The sequence below is a fragment of the Pan paniscus genome, chromosome X (genome assembly GCF_029289425.2).
Source record: "Pan paniscus chromosome X, NHGRI_mPanPan1-v2.0_pri, whole genome shotgun sequence".
NCBI lineage: Eukaryota > Metazoa > Chordata > Mammalia > Primates > Hominidae > Pan > Pan paniscus.
Window position 1 is genome coordinate 43,327,628 of NC_073272.2, and position 24,988 is coordinate 43,352,615.

At 38.7% G+C, this 24,988-nt stretch overlaps 2 protein-coding genes across 28 annotated transcripts in view; one reads left to right on the plus strand and one right to left on the minus strand.

Annotated features, from left to right (window-relative positions):
• The window catches only part of CASK (calcium/calmodulin dependent serine protein kinase), a 407,307-nt gene that overhangs the window by 161,463 nt on the left and 220,856 nt on the right, over positions 1–24,988 (minus strand). The gene's annotated exons all lie outside the window — the stretch shown is intronic.
• GPR34 (G protein-coupled receptor 34) lies at positions 3,178–20,350 on the plus strand. Of its 8 annotated transcripts, none has more exons than XM_034949363.3 (4): positions 3,178–8,231; positions 8,890–8,982; positions 10,298–10,385; positions 14,703–20,350. In XM_034949363.3, exon 4 carries the CDS (start codon positions 14,782–14,784, stop codon positions 15,925–15,927), a length of 1,146 nt encoding a protein of 381 aa, XP_034805254.1. In that variant the 5' UTR covers positions 3,178–8,231; positions 8,890–8,982; positions 10,298–10,385; positions 14,703–14,781; the 3' UTR covers positions 15,928–20,350.

The window sequence follows — 24,988 nt, forward strand, 5'->3', positions numbered from 1 at the left end:
AGGTTGCGGTGAGCCGAGATCATGCCATTGCACTCCAGCCTGGGCAACAAGAGCGAAACTCTGTCTCAAAAAAATAAATAAATAAATAAACCACAAGTTCAAGCTAATATTTCTTCCTATTCAATTATAGCGTTTTTACTTTAATTCTTTGATTTGGCAAGTATAGTTCACTTTTGAACATGGGTTTGAACTGTGTGGGTCCACTTATACATGGATTGTTTTCAACAAAATATATTGAAAGTTTTTTTTGGAGATTCGTAACAATTTGAAAAAACTCGTGGACCAACCATGTTGCCTAGAACTATTTTAAAAATTAAGAAAAAGGTGAAGGATGACTTCTGGAATAAAAAATTAAGAAAAAGCTATATCATAAATGCATAAAACATATTTAGATACTATTTTATTATTTAGTACTATAAAAATGTACACAAATCTATTATAAAGAGTTAAAATTTATCAAAACTTACACCTACACAGACTGTAAATGGTGCCATTCAGTCAAGAGAAATGTGAACAAAGAATGCAATATTAAATCATAACCATAAAATTAACTGTAGTACATATTATACTACTGTAATAATTTCACAGCTCCCTCCTGTTGCTGTTGCAGTGAGCTCAAGTCTTGCGAGTATTCACCTAATATATTGTGTGATGCTACTTATCTTTGCTTGAGCAGTTCATCTCTCCAATAAATTGCATATCACAGTAAAAGTAATCTCACAGTTCTCCTATTATTTTCACTGTGTTTAGTGCAATACCTTAAACCATAGGATCCATAAAAAGTGCCATTGGTGATGCTAGAAGTGCTCCTAAGAAACAGAGGAAAGTCATGACATTACAAGAAAAAGGTAGGCTGAGGCAGGTGGATCACCTGAGGTCAGGAGTTTGAGACCAGCCTGGCCAACATGGTGAAACCCCATCTTTACTAAAAACACAAAAATTAGCCGGGCATGGTGGCAGGCACCTGTAAATCCCAGCTACTGAGTAGGCTGAGGTGGGAGAACTGCTTGAACCTGGGAGGCGGAGGTTGTAGTGAGCCGAGATTGCACCACTGCACTCCAGCCTGGGTGATAAGAGCGAGACTCCATCTTAAAAAAAAAAAAGAAAAGAAAAAGCTGAATTGCTTGATATGTATTGTAGATTGAGGTCTGCAACTGCAATTGGCTGCCATCTCAAGATAAATGAATCCAACATAAGGACCATTGTAAAAAAAACAAAAAAAAAAAAAAGGAAAGGAAATTCATGAAGCTGCTCCTGCAGCTAACACCAGTAGGTGCTAAAATCTTGCACTTTTTGTGAAATACCTTTTTAAGTAGTATTGAAAATGCAGCTTTTATGTGGGCATAAAAAAGATATACCTATAGATTCTAACATAATTTGAGAAAAAGCGAAATGGCAACTTAAAGCAAAAAGAAGGTGAAGGGGTCAGGTGTGGTGGCTCATGCCTATAATCCCAGTACTCTGGGAGGCTGCGGTGGGCAGATTACTTGAGTGGAGGACTTTGAGACCAGCATGGGCAGCATGGCGAAACCTTATCTCTACTAAAAATACAAAAATTAGCCCAGCATGGTAGTGCGTGCCTGTAGTTCCAGCTACTCAGGAGGCTGAGGCGGGAAAATTGCTTAAACCCAGGAGGCTGACACTGCACTCCAGCCTGGGTGACAGAACGAGACTGTCTCAGGAAAAAAAAAAAAAAAAAAAAATGAAGGATCTAAAAGCTGGAGAATGCAATGGTGGCAAAAGACAGTTTGATAACTTTTTTTTTTTTTTTTTAAGAGACAGGGTCTCACTCTGTCACCCAGGCTGGAGTGCAGTTGGTGCAATCATAGCTTACTGTAGCCTTGAACTCCTGGGCTCAAGCGATCCTCCTGCCTCAGTCTCCAGAGAAGCTGGCACTACAAGTGTGTGCCACCATGCCTGGCTAATTAAAAACATTTTTGGGGGGGTTAGAGTGTCTCGTTATGTTGCCCAGGGTCATCTCAAACTCCTGGCCTCAAGTGAGGCAGATAGGCTGACTCTACTGTTTTGTGCAAATGCAGCTGGAATTATATCAGGACTATGCTTATTAGAGTTAGTGTATCCCTTCCTGCCCTAAATCTTGGTGCTTGCTTCTGTTCCTTATTAATAGATGTTCTTTGTGGCATTTTCTTTCCAGAATAGGGCACTTTTCATCCATATTAACAGCCTGTTCAGGCAGATATTGCTCCTCTTCAATACTTTTCTGAATGGCATCTGAGAACTCATCTGCTGCCTCTTTGCTGACAAAAACTGATCCTCCTGTTATGTTGACATTCTTTAATTTTAATTTATTTTCAGAGGTGGGAGTCTCGCCCTGTTGCCCAGGCTGGAGCGCAGTGGCTATTCACAGGCACAATCCCACTACTGATCAGCACGGGAGTTTTGACCTGCTCCGCTGACAACCTGGGCCAGTTCACACCCCTCCTTAAGCAAGTTGGTGGTACCCCCGTCCCGGGAGATCATATTGATGCCAAACTTCATGTGGACACCTGATTGGCATAATGCACCACATCCCAGAACTCCTGGGTTCAAGCAAACCTCCTGCCTCAGATTCCTGAGTAGCTGGGACTACAGGCATGTGCCACTGCATCCTGCTATTTTGACATTTTTAAAGCCAAACCTCTTTCTATAATTATCAAACCGGCTGCGAGTGGTGGCTCATGCCTATGATCCCAGTGCTTTGGAAGGTCGAGGTGGGAGGATCACTTGAGGATCACTTGAGGCTCCCTTGATGCATATAACACAAAATATGTGTTAATCAACTATGTTATTGGTAAGGCTTCCAGGAGTAGTTAAGTTTTGGGGGAGTCAAAAGTTATGCATGGATTTTCAACTGTGTGGGGATTAGTACCCCAATCCCCATGCTGTTCAAGGGTCAACTGTAATCTTGGTACCTAATGATACTAACATAATTACTCATTTGCTTTGTGCTTCAGAATGTGTGTGTATGTGTGTGTGAAAGTTTTAAAATAATAGTAATACCTACATTATCAATAACAACACCACTGAATGCTGTTTAAGATTTTGTGGTTCTTTTTGTCCTTAAGATATATCCCACTAGGTATGCCCGGTCAAAATTGCATTTTACCACTGAGTAAAGTAAGAATCCATGAGTCTATGCTGATGTAAATAAATAAACAAATACATGAATGGGGAAGGAGGAAAAGCTTTAAGTAGAAAATCAATTAAATGTAGAAGAAATGCTGGAATCTGTCAGTTTTCATTATCGTAACTGATTCAGGTAAGAATCATCAAGGATGCTAACTTGTGAGTGAAAGTTTGAAGAGTGGTAAGATATTTATGTGATCTCTAAATATCTCCCTACAGGATACTTATTAATTACAAACGGGAAACTAGTAATTTTACAGGGGAGAAACCCAGCAGAAACTAGCAAAGTTAACACTGCTTCTAATGGGACTGATTGATAGCATGTGCTTCCTGATATGATGCATTGAGAACTTGGCAACACTGCTGTGGTATTCCTGCCAAAGTACATAACCAGATCTAATCATGAAGGAACACTGGGCAAACCCAAAGAGGGACATTCTAGAAAGTAACTGGCCTATATTCTTCAAATACAGTTCCAGGTTAAAGTGATTAAAGGAGACTAAAAAGACAGATCTTGTTTTTAATATATATATATTTTCAAGACAGGGTCTCACTTTGTCACCCAGGCTGGAGTGCAGTGGCATGATCTCTGCTCACTGCAACCTCCACCTCCCGAGTTCAAGCGATTCTCGTGCCTCAGCCTCCCAAGTAGCTGGGATTACAGGAGCGTGCCACCATGCCTGACTAATTTTTTGCATTTTTGGTAGAGACAGTGTTTTGGCATGTTGGCCAGGCTGGTCTCGAACTCCTGGCCTCAAGTGATCCGCCCGCCTCATCCTCCCAAAGTGCTGGGATTACAGGTGTGAGCCACTGTGCCCGGTTTGTTTTTATTTTTGTTATAAAGGATATTACTAGGACAACTGATGAAATTTTAACAAGGTCTGTAGAATACATAATGATATTAGGTCAACATAAATTAACTGATTTTGATAACTGTATTGCAGCTATGTAAAGGAATTCCCTATTTTTAGGAAATACATAAATGGATAAGAGTGAGAGATTGAGAAGGATTAAACAAATGAAGGAAAAAATGTTAACATAGAGAATCTGAGTAAAAGGTATCTAGAATCCTCGTACTTGTTCTCATAACTTTTCTATAAGTCTAAAATTACGTAAAAACAAAACAAAAACCCCTACCCTATTTTAAAAGTTACCAAAAATAATTCTCCTTGTGGTTATGCTTTCACTTTGCAATAGAGTGAGGTTCATTTGTTTCAACTAGATTTTGCCTTAATTTGGTGTTTTAATTGTATAAAACATGTACATAGGTTCTAAAGTACAAACTGTAAAACAGATACTATTCAGAGAGGTCTAGCTTTGCACTCTTCCCCCACTCCCAATCTTTTCTTTCCCATTGGTAACTATTTTTATCAGTTTTCAGTTTATCCTTCAGTTTTTTAAAAATAAGAAAATATGTACAAATATTCAAAATTTCCACATAACAATATATTCTATAGGTAATTCCATAGTAGTACCTAGAGCTTTTTTGTGGAGGTTTTTAAATTTTTTATTTTATTTATTTTGAGACAGGGTCTCACTGTCACCTAGGCTAGAGTGCAGTGGCACAATCATGGCTTACTGCAGCCTCCACCTCCTAGGGCTTAAGCCACCCTCTTGCCTCAGCTTCCTGAGTAGCTGGGACTACAGGTATGTGCCACCACACCCGGCTAATTTTTGTAGTTTTTTGTAAAGACAGGGTTTCGCCATGTTGCCCAGGCTACTCTCGAATTCCTGAGCTCAAGGGATCTGCCCACCTCAGCTGGCCAAAGTGCTGGGATTACAAGCATGAAGAACTGCGCCCGGCTTTTGTTTCTTAGAGAGAGACATTTGTATATACTAGCAGAGGTGGACACTGGAAGACAATAAAATTCTCTTCTGAGTGATTCTATTTTCTCAGTGAAATAAAAAGTGATCACCAGGTGGGAGTGAGGAAGGAGGGGGGTTCCTGGCAGTCTGAGAAGAGTACAGGTGTGAAAAAGTATTTTCAAGGAATAGAAGAATGAACTGATTAAGCAGTGGTCCTCAAACCTTAGCATCAGAATCACACAGGTTGCTGAGCCCCATCCCCAGAATTTCTGGCTCACAGGTCTGGGATGAAGTCAGGAACAGGCATTTTTTTTCTTTTTTTATTTGAAACGGAGTCTCGCTCTGTCACCCAGGCTGGAGTGCAATGGTGCAATCTTGGCTCACTGCAACCTCTGCCTCCCGGGTTCAAGCGATTCTCCTGCCTCAGCCTCCTGAGTAGCTGGGATTACAGGTGCGTGCCACCATACCCAGCTAATTTTTGTATTTTTAGTAGAGACGGGGTTTCACCATGTTGGTCAGGCTGGTCTCGAACTCCTGACCCTCAGGTGATCTGCCCGCCTTGGCCTCCCAACATGCTGGGATTACAGGCCTGAGCCACCACACCTGGCCTTTTCTTTCCTTTTTTTTTTTTTTTTTTTTAGGGACAAGGTTTTGCTATGTTGCCCAGGCTAGACTCAAACTCTCAGGCTCAAGTGCTCCTCCCACCTCAGCCTCCCAAGTAGCTGGAACTACAGGCGTACGCCACCATGCCCAGCTAAGAACATACATTTCTAACAAGCTTCTGAGTGATGTTGACGCAACTCGTTTGGGACCCCCGTTTTGAGAACCACTGGACTAAGGAAATATACTAGGACTGTTGGCAGCCCAGGGGCCCACTTGAGGTTTGTAGTCATGAATTTGAAGTGAGACCAATCAGCATCATTGAGTGTTTGTATCCAGCAGTCCTCATTTTACATGGCAAGGTTCAGGCCTGGAGTAGGTGGTGAGCTGAATTTAACCAGGGTTGGGATTTAAAGAGAACAGTGATATCAGTAATAGATGGCACCAAACAAGTGTATACATTTGTTCTTTTCTACTTCTATCTTAATATAAATACCTTATAATCCCAACAAGAGAAAGAGGAAGCGTGAAGGGAAAAGGACATATCGAAAATGAGCTAAGAACGCAGAGACAAACCAGAATGTTCAGAATGAACAGGAAAAAGCTTATATAAAAAAGAACTAGAAAAAGATTATACTCAAATCTGGTGGTAGCTGTGCTGACTCACATTGAGGAGAAAATGTGGTCACAATATGAGGAAACTGAAGATTAAAACAATTAGTGTTTTGAAAAGGGTTGGCTTAGGTGTAGGAAAATAATATAGAAAAAAATATATTCATACTAGATTATATGAAATAGAATGCACATAGTTAAATGCCTATTTAGTCATTAAAAAATTCCTGCTAGGATCTTGAAGAGATATATGCATACTCATGTTCACTGCAGCATTATTCACATTAGTCAAGAGGTGGAAGCAACCCAAAAAATCCATCAACAGATGAATGCATAGGGAAAATGTGGTGCATATACAGTGGAATATAATGCAGTTTGATAAAAGAAGGAAATCCTGTAACATGCTGCAATGCAGATGAACCTCGAGGATATGACACCAAGTGAAATAAACATGTCACAAAAGGACAAATACTGTGTGATTCCACTCATATGAAGTGTCCAAAGCAGTCCAAATCAATGAAACATAAAGAATCATGATTGTCAAGGGCAGGGGGAGAGGAGAGAAATAGTTTAGTGGTGAAGAGTTTTAGTTGTGCAAGATGAAAAACTTCTAGAAACTGTTGCACAACAATGTGAATATACTTAACACTATTGAATTGTATACTTAAAAATGGTTAAGATGGGGCTGGGCGCAATGGCTCACACCTGTAATCCCAGCACTTTGGGAGGCTGAGGTGGGTGGACCACCTGAGGTCAGGAGTTTGAAACTAGCCTGGCCAACATGGCGAAACCCTGTCTCTATTAAAAATACAAAATTAGCCGGGCATGGTGGTGCATGTCTGTAATCCCAGCTACTTGGGAGGCTGAGGCAGGAGAATCGCTTGAACCTGGGAGGTGGAGGCTGCAGTGAGCCGAGATTGTGCCATTGTACAATCTCTTGTCGCCTGGGCGACAAGAGCGAAACTCCGTCTCAAAAAAAAAAAAAAAAAAAAGTTAAGATGGTAAATTTAATGTTACATATTGTACCACAATAAAATAAAATCCTGCCAATACAACAATATTGCAGGACCAATACAGCAACCACCTTCCTTCTCAGAGGTTCTAAGGGGAAGTAAGAGCTACAAAACATTTTTATTCTATTAATTTAAAAATATCCTGTCCCATATATCATATTTATAACAAACAAAAAGCTCTGGAGAATATAATGTTCAGAAGAGTGTACCCAGAAATAATCAGAATGTTAGATACAGCCCAATGAGTCAAATATTTAGTGCAAACAAGCTGCAGGATAACAATTATGGGGAGAATAAAAACTAACTTCTTCATTTCAAATGACAACAAAAAAAGGGAAATAACACTAAACTGCAGGGCCAGCAGTTACATAGATGGACAGATAGTAGTTATATTTTGGACTAGGATCAAAACCAAGACTGCAGAATCCCATCATTATTTTGCTTAAAATACAGGTGATGTTTTAATTTGCTCGGGAGAGTTTATCATAGTGATCAAAAGGGGAGAACACCATCAGAAATCTCATCTAGTCCTAATAATACAAGTTTGTTTTAGCAAAGGTCTTAAAGGAATACATGAAAATATGCTAAAATAATGTACAGATGAAAACTTAAACAGAAATTCAGTGCTTGTGCTTTGAAAGTCCATATAGCATATTATGTATCATTTCTTACAAAACACAGAAAATACATATTTCTGCTTAGAATTTATAAAACTTTTAAATTTTGAGCGGGGGGAGGAAAACGTTCCACAATTGTCAAGTTGGAAGGTATTCATAAAGAAGATATAAATAATTTCCTAAAGTTCAGTGTTGGTTGAGCTTAAAGTTGTTCCATGGTAGTAGGGCTTTTTAATATTTTCAAAAGGAATCTGAGAGTTGTCATACCGAAAAAAGAAAAAAAAAAAAAGAGGGGGGAAAAAAAACCCTACCACCACATATGAACATAAAAAAGAAGAGAACCCCAACCAATTGCACCACGACCGGATGGAAGAGCCCAGCTGACACAACCAAGACGAGTCTCAGTGTCTAGGGAAGCTTGGGGTTCTGCTCCTTTTACTTCAGGCGAACCTGAACTGTGAGTATTTCTTGATTTCAGCTACATAAATGAACCTTCATTTCAGCTAAAATTTGATTATCTGAACATTCAAAGTGAAACGTGATTCGTGGTGATAAGGCTACTCTAATGTCAGCAGTTATTCGCTTTTAGAACTACTGAGTAAATTGCTTGAATGACACCTCTGCCTTGATTTCAAATGAGACTGTCTTTTTAGTTACTTTAAGTACTTTAAGACATTCAAGGTATTTAAGCTCCTACTGTCAATATAGTCACATTGTTGATACTGCATTTGGATACTGCCATCAAGATTTTGCAGATTTACTTGCATGAATTAAAAGTTATTTTCATATGCAATACATTTTATTTCTAATGTATTATAAATTATAACTTATTGACTTTAAGTTATGCTGTCTCCCTATTTTAAATTACTGTCTTTTCTTTATTATATTATTACCATTTTATAGTATTACCAGACCATATAACATTTAAGTTTGGTGTTTCAGAAGTAAATAAGGTGAATATTAGATAAGAGAGAAAGCAAAATATGCTTTAGTTCAAATAATAATTTTTAAAAATGTGTTTCTATGGACACAGTTAAATTTGTAACAAAACCTAACACACTACTAATAGTATTATTTCCAAAGTAATATGTTTTCAATTTTCATTTTGTATACAGCAGTTAATGCAATTTTGAAGCATGCCCTGAATAGATTCAGTCATTATCAAGTCAAACTAAAAACGGTGAAAGGTTGCGACTATTACCAAATAGGTATGTATTTCAACATAGCAATGTGATATTTTCACAAACATACCCAAACTGCATTTTAAAAGCTTCTGCTCATCTGGAGTCACAGTGGAATCTGTTGGGTCCTGCCCTCTGGGTCCAGTACTCCTACATGAGCCAGTTGAAAAAAAACTGCAGGAGTAGGTGGTGGTGCGGGGGTACAATGCACTAATACTAGGTTTTTGAACTTGTGAATAGGATTTGCCAAGTAACAACATTTAAAAAACACTATCTACTATTACAAAACTATTGTGACCACTTCAATATAGCACATGGGTCACAAGCAATGCCCACTGGGAAATTAATCCCCTATGTGAACACAGTGGTTTGTTTCTTGTCTTCACAAGCAATTCTTAACATATCAAACAGGTAGTTTTAAAAATATCAGTAAATAGCCTTATATAGTGAATGACATTGTAATGTACTAACCAACTTCAAAGGAGAAAAAAAAACAGTCACCAAGTTTAAAACAGAATGTAATTGTGATTTTTAATTAAAAAAAAATTTTTTTTTGAGACAGACTCTCGCTCTGTTGCCCAGGCTAGAGTACAGTGGCATGAACACAGCTCACTGCAGCCTCTGTCTCCCGGGTTCAAGGAATTCTCCAGCCTCAGCCTCCGGAGTAGCTGGGACTACAGGTGCGTGCCACCACGCCCTGCTAATTTTTTTTTTTTTTTGGTATTTTTTTAGTAGAGGCGGGGTTTCGCTATGTTGGCCAGGCTGGTCTCGAATTCCTGGCCTCCAGTGATTTGCCTGCCTCGGCCTCCCAAAGTGCTGGGATTACAGGCATGAACCACTGCTCCCGGCCAATTTTTTTTTTTTTTATGTTCTTTTTTTTTGAGACAAGGTCTTACTCCGTCACCCAGGCTGGAGTACAGTGGAGTGATCTAGGATCACTGCAACCTCTGCTTCCCAGGCTCAAGCGATCCTCCCACCTTAGCCTCTCGAGTAGCTGGGACTATAGGCGCACGTCACCATACCCGCTAATTTTTATATTTTTTGTAGAGACAGGGTTTCACCATCTTGCCCAGGCTGGTCTAGAACTCCTGAACTCAAGTGATCCTCCCGCTTCAGCCTCCCAAAGTGCTGGGATCACAGGCATGAACCATGGCGCTCAGCTGTCAATTTGTGAATCAATAATTGTATGCTAGCTGTCTAATACATAGTTCTAAATGATGGCCACTATTATAACGTAAACAAATGCATTGGCTTTGCTTTATGCTCTTTAAACTGAAGACTAAAGCAAAACCAGAAATGCTTACTGACAGATTTGTCCAACTATTACTTATTTTATTTGCAGATTAGAGCTGAGGCAAATGGTTTCAGGATATGTGCTTTGTGCTAACAGCTTTCTGGAGACATCTTGATTATGGCTATCGGGTCTAGAAGTAAGTTTAAAAAGATATGCTCTGTGGGTAGTGGCAATCATTCTGATGAATGATTTCCGATTCTGTAAACTCTGGATTTACTTCCTTATAATAATGGACATAGCAAATAAGATCAATACCCTTTCCAAAGAAGTAAAGCTAGATGGCATAACCTGTTCTTAAAATTGTTAAAGTGTATGTTAAAGGAATCATGTCACAATACTGCTGATAGAACTCAATATTAATAAAGAAAATGCTGATCCTATGTGATAAGGAGTGAGATTTGGTGAAAAGCATCATGGGCTCTAAAAGTCAGATCTGAGTCCTAACTTGGGCACTGTCATTTAACAGTTGTGTGGCCTGCTGGGTGCAGTGGCTCATGCCTGTAACCCCAGCACTTTAGGAGGCAGAGGCGGGCGGAAAATGAGGTCAGGAGTTCAAGACCAGCCTGGCCAACATAGTGAAACTCCGTCTCTACTAAAAATACAAAAATTAGCTGGATGTGGTCCCAGCTACTTGGGAGGCTGAGGCAGGAGAACTGCTTGAACCCGGGAGGCGGAGGTTGCAGTGAGCTGAGACCATGCCATTGCACTCCAGCCTGGGTGACACAGTGAGACTCTGTCTCAAAAAAAAAAAAAAAAAAAAAAAAGAGTTGTGTGGCCAAGAGTAAAGATCATAACCTCTTGAACTTTCTTTCTTTCTTCCTTTTTTTATTTTAGAGACAGGTTCATGCTATGTTGCCTTGGCTGGCAGGCTGGTCTTGAACTCCTGGTCTCAAGTGATCCTCCAGCCTCAGTCTCCCAAAGTGTTGGGATTACAGGCGTGAGCCACTGTACCTGGCCAACCTTTTGATCTTTCATTACCTCTTTTGTGATACCTACCTCACAGAGTATTGCAAGAATTATGTAAAGGAAGTAATATAAATGTGTTTAACACAGTGTCTGGTACACAGAAAGTACTAAATAAATATTAGTTAATGGTTTGGCCATCTAGCTTAAGAGTTCAATTCTGACTGCACATTAAAATCCCCTAAGGAGCTTTTAAAGGAAACCAGTGCCTGAAACCCATTCCAGACCAATTAAATCAGAATATCTGGGGAAGGAGCCAAGCACTGGTATCTTTAAAAAACCCTCAAGAGGATTCTAATATGCAGCCAGGATTGAGAACCACTGATAATCCCTTCTACAAAGAACCCAATTGGTGGTAGTCTCAAAAATCTCCAGTGGTAAGATCCTTATATTGCCTCCCAAGAGAGATCATTTCATTAGAAAAAAATGATTTCCTTAAAAGGAGGCAACATCTCTCTCTGCAATTTCTATCATTGGTTCTTGTTTTGCTTTGTGAAGACACATATAACAAAGTGAAACCCTTTTCTCTATGGCTTTGTAAAGCATTCGCATCTCCAGGGTAAGGTGCCTATTTCCTTCAACTTGCTTCTTTGACATGATTTGAGTTCTTCTCTCCATTTGGTCCATGGCCTTTTCTAAGTGTGCTGCTGTGGATCAAACACTGCATTCCAGGTGAGACCCTACCAGCCTGGGACAGAAGCAGCATAGTAGTAACAATTTTCATTTCAGACACCACGTATCTAGGAATTCAACTAAAGATGGGTTTTTCGTTGCCACCACACTACGCTAGTGATAGAGCAATTGCAATTGTGTTTGTTAATGCAGCTAAAGCTCTTCCTGTACTTGTACAGCTGCTTTTAATATCCACATGTAGAACTTCATATACATTTCTACTAAATTCCCTCTTTGATTTAATAATATTTATTATGCTAAGCATTAGGTACAGAGAGCCGAACAAAATTGACTTGGTTCTTAATCCTAATGGAACTTAAATTCTAACATGAGAGAAGAAAAAAAATCCAAAATAACTACTCACAGGTGAGTTTTTCACGTCATTTCAGCTACTTGAGCTCTCAAAATCACATTACTTCTTGTGCCTCAATTCCCTGAACCTATGAGAGCTCCCTACATAACCACACAATATAGGTGGTTCCTCTACAGACACCCTTTTCCTTTTCCTGGTAATGCAGGTTGCATTATCAGTTTCATTTTTGGTAGCCTGACATTCTTTCTAGATTGCCCTTTCCTTATAGAATCTTAGATCACAGGTTGGGCATAGTGGCTCACACCTGTAATTCCAGCACTTTGGGAGGCCGAAGCGGGCGGATCACCTGAGGTCAGGAGTTCGAGACCAGCCTGGCCAACGTGGTGAAAACCCATCTCTACTAAAAATACAAAAATTAGCCGGGCATGGTGGCGGGCGCCTGTAATCCCAGCTACTCGGGAGGCTGAGGCAGGAGAATCGCTTGAAGCCAGGAGGCGGAGGTTGCAGTGAGCCGAGATCACGCCATTGCACTCTAGCCTGGGTGACAAGAGCAAAACTCTGTCTCAAAAACAAAACAAAACAAACAAACAAACAAACAAAAACCAGAATCTTAGATCACAAGAAACATGCCTATACCTTTCTATAAACTTTCTGAAATTTGTCTTCCTGCAGTTGAGACACATGACAGACTAGACTCAGTCCTTCCCCGCTCCCTTCCTTTCTCCCTCCACTTTCCTGAATTCTGGAAACAGGCTCTTACCAGGGATTACATAACTTCCTCTTCACCAGCCAGTTCCTCTTCTGTGGAATCATTGCTCCCCAACTTTACAACATTTTAAACCTTAATGTTACCCTCTACCAAAATGCTTTGTTTTTAATCAAATTATGTGTAGAGCTTTAAGAAAGGCTATTTTTCTCTGTGTATAAGATCAAATCAGGGACTTAATTTATGTAATTCAAATCCACTTTGCATGGTAGCAGTCAGGGCTTGAATGTCCACTCCTCCAAAATGTTTACTAATAGGGTCTCTGTCTTATTCACCTTCCTTTCCCACACAGTACTTAGCCAAGTGTGAGATATTTACTAAAATGAGATTAATCAAAAGGTGTTTATTAAAGCTAACTTTTATTAAGCAGTCACTATGTGCCAGGATTAAGTTCTTCTTATGCATTTTTCATTTTCACAAATGAGAAAACTAAGGCATAGAAAAGATTAAGTTATTTGCCCTTGGTCACAAGTTAGTTGGGTCTGATTTTGAGAACCTTGCTCTGGGCATCTTTATGTTAACCCTGCTAAGTGGCTGCTGTAGAGAAATAGGGCAGTCACTCTATGAGAGGAATGTGATGAGACCTCCAGAAATGCTTTCTTTACTTGTTATGACCAGCTCTCAGACTAAGCTCTTCACAGCAGTCAATGGGCCAATAATAAGTAGCTTTGCAAATATTCTCTGCTGCCACAAACAAGTAGAATTCAAACACTATCTCTTCGAAGGTTCTAGCAAGTCTCAAATTATTGAACCCAGGGCACATTTAAGCTTTGGTCAGGTTACTTTCAAAATCTTGGATTGCACATGCTGTTTCCCATCTACGTTATTACTCTATGCTTCTAGGTTAGGAGTGGCTAACTAGCAGCTGCCAGCTAACTTGGTTTTGTTTGGTTACTTTTTTCTCCTGTCCAGTGATACAAGAGTCTGTGTAACCTTGCAGGTGCTGTATTCTCTTAGTCTATTATGTTAATTGCATGCCCTAAGACCCCTACCTTGGTCTTAGGCTGAAAAGAAATTTAGGATCCTCTTCTTTATTCCCACTTATAGAATGAGACCACCACAAGTCACATGCCATGTAGCAATACATGTCAAAATGAATGAATGCCACATATGAGGGAAAAAGTCAAGGCAGGAAGTGGTTCTGAAGCTGGGCAGGGCCAGCAGTGGGCCCAGCTCTCTTATGGCTGTACATACCTTTAGAGAAACTGATGCTCATCTTTGAGAAATATGAGCTGTCATTTCTCTTCACCACCATCTGTATTCCCATAAGAACTTCCCTAAGAGAAGATGATCTCATAAATTGAGTTATTTTAATATAATACATGAAACAGAACTTGAATGTAGGCCATGGCCACAGGAAAGGTTAGAGCATGAAACTCCATGAGATACCACACTATGTGCTGCTTGTTTAATGATACAATAATGTTACTACATACAGTAGGATAAAAGTAAAGTTTCTCACAATGTCTGAAAATAAATAATTTATTATTTACACTGTCTTTTTTTTTTTTTTTTAAAGAGATGGGGTCTTGTTCTGTTGCCCAGGCTGGAGTGCAGTGGCTCAATTATAGCTCACTACAGCCTTGAACTCCTGGGTTCAAGCAATCCTTCTGCTGTAGCCTCCCGAGTAGCTAGGACCATAGGCGTGTGCTGGGAAGCCCAGCCTATTATTTACACTTTTAGTTAAAGTAACTGTTATTAAAATAGCAAATGACTCAATGTTTGGCATTCTGTTGTAGGAAAAATCTGAAGACATAAGAACTACACATGAGGAATATGTCATTTAGCACTTTCACTTTTTGATCTCCACAGAAGACAATGAGAAGTCATACCATAACAATGACGACAACTTCAGTCAGCAGCTGGCCTTACTCCTCCCACAGAATGCGCTTTATAACCAATCATAGCGACCAACCGCCACAAAACTTCTCAGCAACACCAAATGTTACTACCTGTCCCATGGATGAAAAATTGCTATCTACTGTGTTAACAACATCCTACTCTGTTATTTTCATCGTGGGACTGGTTGGGAACATAATCGCCCTCTATGTATTTCTGGGTATTCACCGTAAAAGAAATTCCATTCAAATTTATCTACTTAACGTAGCCATTGCAGACCTCCTACTCATCTTCTGCCTCCCTTTCCGAATAATGTATCATATTAACCAAAACAAGTGGACACTAGGTGTGATTCTGTGCAAGGTTGTGGGAACACTATTTTATATGAACATGTACATTAGCATTATTTTGCTTGGATTCATCAGTTTGGATCGCTATATAAAAATTAATCGGTCTATACAGCAACGGAAGGCAATAACAACCAAACAAAGTATTTATGTCTGTTGTATAGTATGGATGCTTGCTCTTGGTGGATTCCTAACTATGATTATTTTAACACTTAAGAAAGGAGGGCATAATTCCACAATGTGTTTCCATTACAGAGATAAGCATAATGCAAAAGGAGAAGCCATTTTTAACTTCATTCTTGTGGTAATGTTCTGGCTAATTTTCTTACTAATAATCCTTTCATATATTAAGATTGGGAAGAATCTATTGAGGATTTCTAAAAGGAGGTCAAAATTTCCTAATTCTGGTAAATATGCCACTACAGCTCGTAACTCCTTTATTGTACTTATCATTTTTACTATATGTTTTGTTCCCTATCATGCCTTTCGATTCATCTACATTTCTTCACAGCTAAATGTATCATCTTGCTACTGGAAAGAAATTGTTCACAAAACCAATGAGATCATGCTGGTTCTCTCATCTTTCAATAGTTGCTTAGATCCAGTCATGTATTTCCTGATGTCCAGTAACATTCGCAAAATAATGTGCCAACTTCTTTTTAGACGATTTCAAGGTGAACCAAGTAGGAGTGAAAGCACTTCAGAATTTAAACCAGGATACTCCCTGCATGATACATCTGTGGCAGTGAAAATACAGTCTAGTTCTAAAAGTACTTGAGGTAAACATACTAAAATGAATTATATAATGCAGCCTCTTAATTCTTTGAAGAACTAAAAAATTAGGAAACAAAGTTCTAGCATTTACAAAACTCAGATCTCAAAGCTCTGCTTGTATTTGTGATATTTCATTTGCTTAACTGTAAACCATTTCAAGGTACTATCTTTTAAATCTGTATGTAAAATCTTTTCAAAATACATTTTTAAGCTAATACTCTTAACATAGATTATGAAGTTAAGTGAAATTTATGGCTCTAACAGCAAAATAATTAAAGTGCCATAGTTTCTCAAGTGACTAAAGTAGTTATTAAAATCAAGCACTTGATACTAATTTGAAGTGTGTTTAAAAGTAAATGATTTGGGAACTGACAATGTGTCAGAAAATATATGTTCATTTATCATTTTAAAATCTTGTATAATTTGCCACTGTATTCATTTATGCCTAAATCTCTATAACAGATGAAAAGATAATTAATAAAATCCTAATTAAAAAATGAGATCACCCACTATCTATCACTGCTTAGATAAAAAGGGAAAGAATTTAAATACTGTACAGTAAAAATTAACAGATAAGCTAACGATTCAATAGCCTAGCAATAGGTCTTAAAACCACACCTTACTTAAAACAGGTTTATAAACAATAGGGTCATTTCAGCCACAGTTTGATAAAGTAACATTGAACATGCATATTCTGTGATCCAGCAAGTCATCTACAAGGTATACATCTTACAGAATCACTCAAATACGTACACAAGAAACATGTAATGATGCTTAGTGAACTAACATTCATAATACGAAACAACTGGAAATAAGTACATAACAGCAAAGGCATGGAGAAGTGAACTGGTTTACTCACGAAATGGAATATCATGTAGCGATGCAATGAAATGAACTACACTCACATGCATCAACACGGGTATATCTCAAATATAATGTTGAGTAAAAAAACCCCACAAAATTGCAAAAGGGTATGTACTGCATGAAATCATTTATGTAAAATATAAAAACATAAAACAATACCACATTCTTTTTTTTTTTTTGAGACAGAGTTTCACTCTTATTGCCCAGGCTGGAGTGCAGTGGCGTGATCTTGGCTCACTGCAACCTCCACCTCCCAGGTTCAAGCAATTCTCCTGTCTCAGCCTCCCGAGTAGCTGGGATTACAGGCGCGTGCCACCACGCCCGGCTACTTTTTGGATTTTTAGTAGAGACGGGGTTTCATATGTTGGCCAGGCTGGTCTCGAACTCCTGACCTCAGGGTGATCCACCTGCCTCAGCCTCCCAAAGTGCTGGGATTACAGGCGTGAGCCACCGCGCCTGGTAGAAAACAATACCACATTCTTATGGATCAATACATATACAATAAAGATACAAAACATGTATGGTAATATATACAAGATACATACCAACTTAAAGTTAATGGTTATATCTGGAGAAATTTGAAGCAAATATGGCAAAATGTTAATGTCTTAAATCTAGGTAGTAGGCACGTGATTATATTATTTTTGGTAAACTCCTGGGTATTTGAAATACTTTACAAGAATAAAAACCTGCAAATTAGAATTAAAAGGAGCAAACTCTGCAATTTTCATGTACATTAAAAAATAACAGGACAGCAAGCTCTAAAAGAAAGCGGTCTTAGTCTTGTTCGTCATTGCCTCCCTGGAGCTTAGTACGTTTCTTGGCTATAGGAGATCAATACACATTTGTTGAGTAATTAAGAAGAATGGACGGATGAATAAGATAGGGAGAAAGGGAAGGAAGGGGTGCTTACAAGAAAAAAAGTTGGGAGTAATTAGCTTTTTTCCTAGTCCATTTGAATATAGCTGTATAGAACACCATACAGTTGCAATCTAGTGGGTGTCATTAGGCAAACATTCTTGCAAGTTTGGCCAGCATTTGTCCAGTTCTTTGGTCATACACAGAACCTGAATGTTATTGACTGAATTTATGTAAAAGCATCTTAGGACAAACTCCAAGGACTCATCTGAAAGTTTCTATCATGGTGTATAAAATTTTTTTAAAGTCAGAATACTTCTTAAAACTTAAGGTAGGCCATTGGCTGAGAAATCAATGTGAATGACCATGAAGATTTTGATCAGAACTGAGTTTATTTTAATGAGATTTGGCTTGTATACAGTGCTCAGTTAACTATATATAGATATATTTTTTGAGATGGAGTCTCACTCTGTTGCCCAGGTTGGAGTACAGTGGCGTGATCTTAGCTCACTGCAACCTCTGCCTCTCGGGTTCAAGTGATTCTCCTGCTTCAGCCTCCCAGGTAGCTAGGATTACAGGTGCCCGCCACCATGACCGGCTGTTTTGTATTTTTAGTAGAGATGGGATTTCACCATGTTGGCCAGGCTGGTCTCGAACTCCTGACCTCAGGTGATCCACCCACCTTGGCCTCCCAAAGTGCTGGGATTATAGGCATGAGCCACCGCGCCCGGCCAGTTAACTATATTTCAATAAGTGCCCACAAATATAATTAACTGAATAAAGAATAAGTCAAAGCAAAAGTATATTTTAAAAATAAGTAATATTTGAGGATAAATACTGAAATTTGCAGAAAAATTAGAGGGTCAGAAAAAGGTGACAAAATTATATTAATTACTTTGCCCTGACAATGTTAACACATACCATCTAAATGAAATTTAGCATTTCTGTTTGTATGGTTTTAAGTTATGAAAACTTCTATTTTCCTTCATGTCCTCAAACTTAAAAATTTATTTTACATTACTGGTAAACATCTTACATATCTCATTGTATACAGTTTGGTGAAATTATATTATCAATTATTATCACTTTTAAGGAACATTAAAATGAATATAAATACACTCATAGTTCTAGAAGCTGTCTCATTATACTAGATGATTACTATAAAGCTCTGCACAATGGCATTCTTAAGAAAATTTTAAAGTATACTCAATTAATTATTGCTATATTATTTGGAATAAAATACATTTTGATATAAATCAATCTGTCTATTTATAACAGATTGCTTACGGAGAGAAATCTGATAACATGCCTTAGAGTAACTTGAATCCTGAGAAGGTTTCTAAATTTTTAGAAAAAATATGCTACTGACTTACCAAAGTTAAGGCTACCTATGACATATAATCTTTCATTTCTTACTAAGCATTAGTATTTGCAAGCAGGAAACAGTTCCTACCTCTCCTAACCCAAGGTTTAGTTCTAGAAGCATACAGGAAAAGGGAATTCAGAAGTATATACGTATCTTTACCTTGCAAAGACCTTCAGAACAGCTTTCTAAATAACATCTCATACATGCAAAACCAAATATGGGCAAAATGAATTGTCTGGCTGTCAGAGTGAGACCTCAGTGTTGACTATTGCTGTTAGTTTTAGAAAAGTATGCTGTATAGAGCCAGGTTTGATGGTGGTTGAATTTCTAAGATTAGGTCAGTAGAAAAAGACAATTCTCTTCCAGTACAGCTTTATTTTCAACTTTAAAAAATGGATTCTTTATTCCTGCTGACATAAAAGTAGAGGTAATATAACTATATGAATGAAAGACTTACTGAAAGTTATCCCACAAAAGAAAAGCAATATGAAGAGAGTTCTCCCAACAAGCAACCTGGATGCTGCAGCAACATGTTAATGGGCTAATTATTTTTTAGGTTTTCAAAATATAATACTTTATCAGATATTAAAATATATTCTTATCCTTCAGTAAGGATAACACTGGGGAGCAGACACAAGGATAAACTTATCTGTGGAACTGAATACACATGTCTAAGCAGATCCCAGATGATATATGAGAAAAGTACAAAATACGTATATGACTTTTTTTTTTTTTTTTGAGACAGGGTCTCACTCTGTCACCCAGGCTGGAGTGCAGTGGTGCAATCTTGGCTCACTGCAACCTCTGCCTCCTGGGTTCAAGCAATTTTTCTGCCTCAGCCTTTGGAGTAGCTGGGATTACAGGTGCGTGCCACCATGCCTGGCTAATTTTTGTATTTTTAGTGGAGACAGGGTTTTGCCATGTTGGCCAGGCTGGTCTGGAACTCCTGACCTCAGGTGATCCGCCTGCCTTGGCCTCCCAAAGTGCTGGGATTACAGGCGTGAGCCACCATGCCCCACTGAGATTGCACCACTGCACTCCAACCTGGGCGACAGAGTGAGACTCCGTCTCAAGAAAAAAAAGAAAAAAAAAAAAAAGATCCTGTTAGTCAAGATGTGCTGGAATCTTGCAAAGGTGGGGTTAAGTGTGTTTTTGCAAAGCTCAGGTGACCCCCATACATTCTCCTCCCTCAGAGAAAATCACTGCATATATAGGAAACATCACAAAAAGCATCAGGAAGGAAAGGATGGATTAATAAATAATAGTGCTGTGCCTATTTAAAATAAAAGGCCAATTTACAGCCTTACCTTTTATCATACCCCAAAATTTATAAGGACACTCAAGAATTAAGTGTAAATAATGAGACCATAAAAGATTAAAAAATGACTAGTTCATCTGTAGATGGGAAAGAACTTTCAAACAAAATAACAGAAATAACTATAGGGAAAAATTCATAGATTTGACTTAAAAATTTAGATTCTTTGTCCCAAACCATAAAAACTGAAGCAAAAGTACAAAGCAGGAAAAATATTCACAACAGATATGACATTTACTGGAGAGCCTTTTATTTCAGCCACCAACAAACAAACTTCACTTGTAAAGAAGCTTGTAGGGGTATTTTTAATCGGAAGAAAAGATTTGAAACTCAGAATATAATCTGAATTATGTCAACTCAGACGAGAGATAAACTATGCGGCATTCCCATGTTGGATGATGTAGTGTCCTCTGTCATAGCTACATGGCCCAGCTGAGTGGCTGCCATAGTGCCTCAGTCAGTCCATGTTTTCAGATGAAGACTTGGAGAGCTGGTTGGGGATGGTAACAGTGAGCACAGAACTGGAAAGGAGGTAGTAAGTTTGTTCGAAACTTCTATTTTTCCTTTTATTTCCCCACTTCAAGTTCACGTGCAAGGGAATGGGAAGCAAAGTAACATCTGTTTATTTATGTGCCCTTCACTGTTCTAGGTGCTTCTCATGCATTATCATCAGTTAATCTTCATGGCATTGTGATGTAAGCAGCAACTGTATTTTACATATGTAGGGATGCAAGTTGGTAGACTTCCATTCTACTGACATTGTCTCTGCTAATGCTTTTCACTTTTGTTTATAGTTCTGTCCAAGCACAATGGTGATTGCTGAGATGTCTTTTATTTTAAAAAACATAAATTGCCATTAATATGTATTGGGGGTAAAAATTTCTGCTTACCACTCATCAAAATTGTATGATGTCAAAAAAAAAAACACAAAATCTTTGCCGGGCACGGTGGCTCACGCCTGTAATCCCAGAACTTTGGGAGGCCAAGGCGGGTGGATCACCTGAGGTCAGGAGTTCAAGACCAGCCTGACCAAAATGGAGAAACCCCGTCTCTACTAAAAATACAAAATTAGCCAGGCGTGGTGGCGCATGCCTGTAATCCCAGCTACTCGGGAGGCTGAGGCAGGAGAATCGCTTGAACCCGGGAGGCGGAGGTTGTGGTGAGCCAAGATTGTGCCATTGTACTCCAGCCTGGGCAACAAGAGCAAAACTTCGTCTCAAAAACATAAATAAATTAATTAATTAAAATAAAATTAAAAAACATAAATTGCCATTAATATGTATTGGGGGCAAAAATTTCTGCTTACCACTCATCATAATTGTGTGATGTCAAAGAAACAAAATCTTTGCCAGGCGTGGTGGCTCATGCCTGTAATCCCAGCACTTTGGGAGGCCAAGGCGGGCAGACCACGAGGTCAAGAGATCGACACCATCCTGGCCAACATAGTGAAACCCCGTCTCTACCAAAAATACAAAAATTAGCTGGGTGTGGTGGCACGCAACTGTAGTCCCAGCACTTTGGGAGGCCAAGGCGAGCAGATCACGAGGTCAAGAGATCGACACCATCCTGGCCAACATAGTGAAACCCCGTCTCTACTAAAAATACAAAAATTAGCTGGGTGTGGTGGCACGCACCTGTAGTTCCAGCTACTCGGGAGGCTGAGGCAGGAGAATCGCTTGAACCTGGCAGGTGGAGGTTGCAGTGAGCTGAGATTGCACCACTGCACTCCAGCCTGATGAAAGAGTGAGACTCTGTCTCAAAACAAAAACAAAAACAAAAACAAAAAACAATCTTTAAAACTAGTCTTCTAACCATCACACATTTATATACTCTGGAAGCTCTCTCTGAAACATGTACGATAATCCAGAACAAACTCATACAGGTTGAATAGAAGAAAAAAAATGGAATCAAATTAGAGCATCCTACCCTTATTAGTTTTGCTTCTGGCCCCTGAAATGCATAAAGAACCATCAGAAGATGGAAAGGCCTTCTAATTATGGTTTGGATACAGGTGTTGATGATACACGGAATCTCTTTTTGCTTTAATAAGTCATGCAAGTTTTTTGGGAGCAACAGTTAACTGTTACACTTATACTCTTTTTTGGTAATTTCACATATAAATAGTTTTTAGTTATAAAACGTTTCAAACATACAAAAATGGAAAAACACAACATAACAGGCAGCTAAGTACCCAGCACCCCAATTGAAAAGATGTTAACGTTTTGGTTTTACTTTAAAGTTTTTTCATACCCATATACATCATCCAAAATGTTAGATATATTAAAGCTCACTTCACATCCTTCCCTGAGAAAACCTCTTTCCTGAAGTTGGTGTATATCACTCTGACGTATATTTTTGTGCTTTTACAACATACATATGCATAACAATATGCACTTTTTCTTTTAAAAATTTACACAAATGGTATCTTACTATTACATTCTTTGTAACTCTTTTCACTCAAATTTTGTTTATCTATGTAGACTCATGCAGGTCTTGTTCATTCATTTTCACTGATGTAGTGTTTTACTGCATGAATAAACAATGGTTCATTTCTCCATTTCCCCTAACAATGGGCAATTTGGTGGTTTCCACTTTTTCCACTAATTGAAACCATGCTCAAGTGAAGTCTTTTGTATACCCAATGCCCATATGTGAAGTTTATGGCTAACACCTAAAAGCAGAAATGCTTGGTTGTAAGGGTATGTACATTTTCAGCTTATCTCAGTTTTGACAAATTGCTTTCCAAAGTGATTTTACCAATTTATGTGCCCATCTCACTACAAGGCAGAAATGAGTTCCTGTTTACCCACAACCTTACCAACACTTGGTTTTATCAGATTTACTAATTTTTGCCAATCTGGTAGGTATGAAATGGTATCTCATTGTGGTTTTAATTTGCGCTTCCCTGATTACTAGTGAAATGAAGCATCATTTCATATACTTTTTGCTCATTCAGTTTTCTTCTTGGGTGAATGGCCTATTCATATCTATACCCCTCCCCCTCCCTTTTCCCCTAATGAGTTGCTTATCTCTTTTTTTCCTTTTTCTTTTTAAAAAATTGTTGAAGTAGTTCTTTATATATTCTGGGTTCTAAATCCTTTGTTATTTATATAGTTTGCAAATAACTTCTAACACTATGCACTTGTCTTTTACTTTGCTTATGGTTTCTTTTGTCAGACACTAGAAGCAAAGCTAAAAAATTTTCTAATCAATAAATGGAAATAAACACTGGCCCTTATGCATTCCTCAAGGACCAAGCTAAAGAACTTGCAGATGAAATTATCTTATAATTAGATTGCTTGGTATTTCAGTTAGTCGAAATCAGGTGTTCCTTGAGAACATGAAAAGAGAAATGCTTTCTAAGAGTTCAACTACAAAATCCAAATACCTGAGTACAAATATGTAAAACAACTTCAGAGACAGAAAGTCTCTTAGACCAGGAGATGACCTGATTAAATGCATTAGCATATCTACAGAAAGAATTGGCTGTTCACTAGGGGATGAGGGAAAATTAGAAGAAAAAAAAGTGCTAGAAAAATGTTGGTATTGCCCATCCAACACAGTCCAGGGGATTGATCTTGTTCAATGTATATGGATTATTATGGTCCCATCGTTAAGGCCATGGCAAGAATTATGGTAAGGCTGAATCCAATAGGTTTTCTTATCCCAATAATATTAAGCATTATTAAATAACAAACTGAGAAGCAGCATAAAAGACTGGTTAAAAGGGTGAATGATGCAGTCAGACTGCCTGAGTTATTTCTGCTGCCATCACTTACAATGTAACATTGGGTAAGCTCTATTTCCTCTACTAAGAAAACAGGAATTATAGTAGTACCTAACTCATAGGGTTGTTACGAGGACTCAATGAGTAAATAACTGTACCTGGCCAAGTAGAAACATGCAATATATGGTATCTAAATACCCAAATGCCAAGGGAAAGGCAGAGAAAATACATAAAATGGAATGGCTAGAAGCTGAGGGTAAACATCAGAACTAGGAAGATACATAGTGGAAGTTGATCTGGATCAAGGGAGGTGGGGGAAGTAACTCAGAAAGAGTTATTTTATTCAGCCTCAGCTTTCACTAATAATAGCAATGTCCAGGACAGGAGAGGTAACAGATCCATTGTATTTTATGCTAATCAGAACCATACTCTGAAACTTGAGCAAGTAAGGAGGAGAGTGTGAGGGCACCTGGCAGGATGCCATTAGAAGAAATGTTGGGCCAGGCACAGTGGTTCATGCCTGTAATCCCAGCATTCTGGGAGGCTGAGGTGGGAGGATTGCTTGAGCTCAGGAGTTCCAGACCAGCCTGGGCAACATAGCGAAGCAGTCTCTACAAAATATTAAAAAATTAACTGGGCATGGTGGCATGTGCCTGTAGTCCCAGCTACTCAGGAGACTGAGGTGGGAGGATCACTTGAGCCCAGGAGTTTGAGGCTACAGTGAACTACGATCATGTTACTGCACTCAAGCCTGGGTGACAGAGATCTTCTAAAAAAAAAAAAATTAGAAGAGATGTTAATACATATCTGATTCTTGGTTTTTCTCCGTGTAATCAGAGACACCAAACAGGTCACCATATTGCATTCTGAAGTGAGGACAAGGCACCTTCATCTAAACCTGGCTCCATAGCATGAACTCAGGCAGGCCCAGTAAT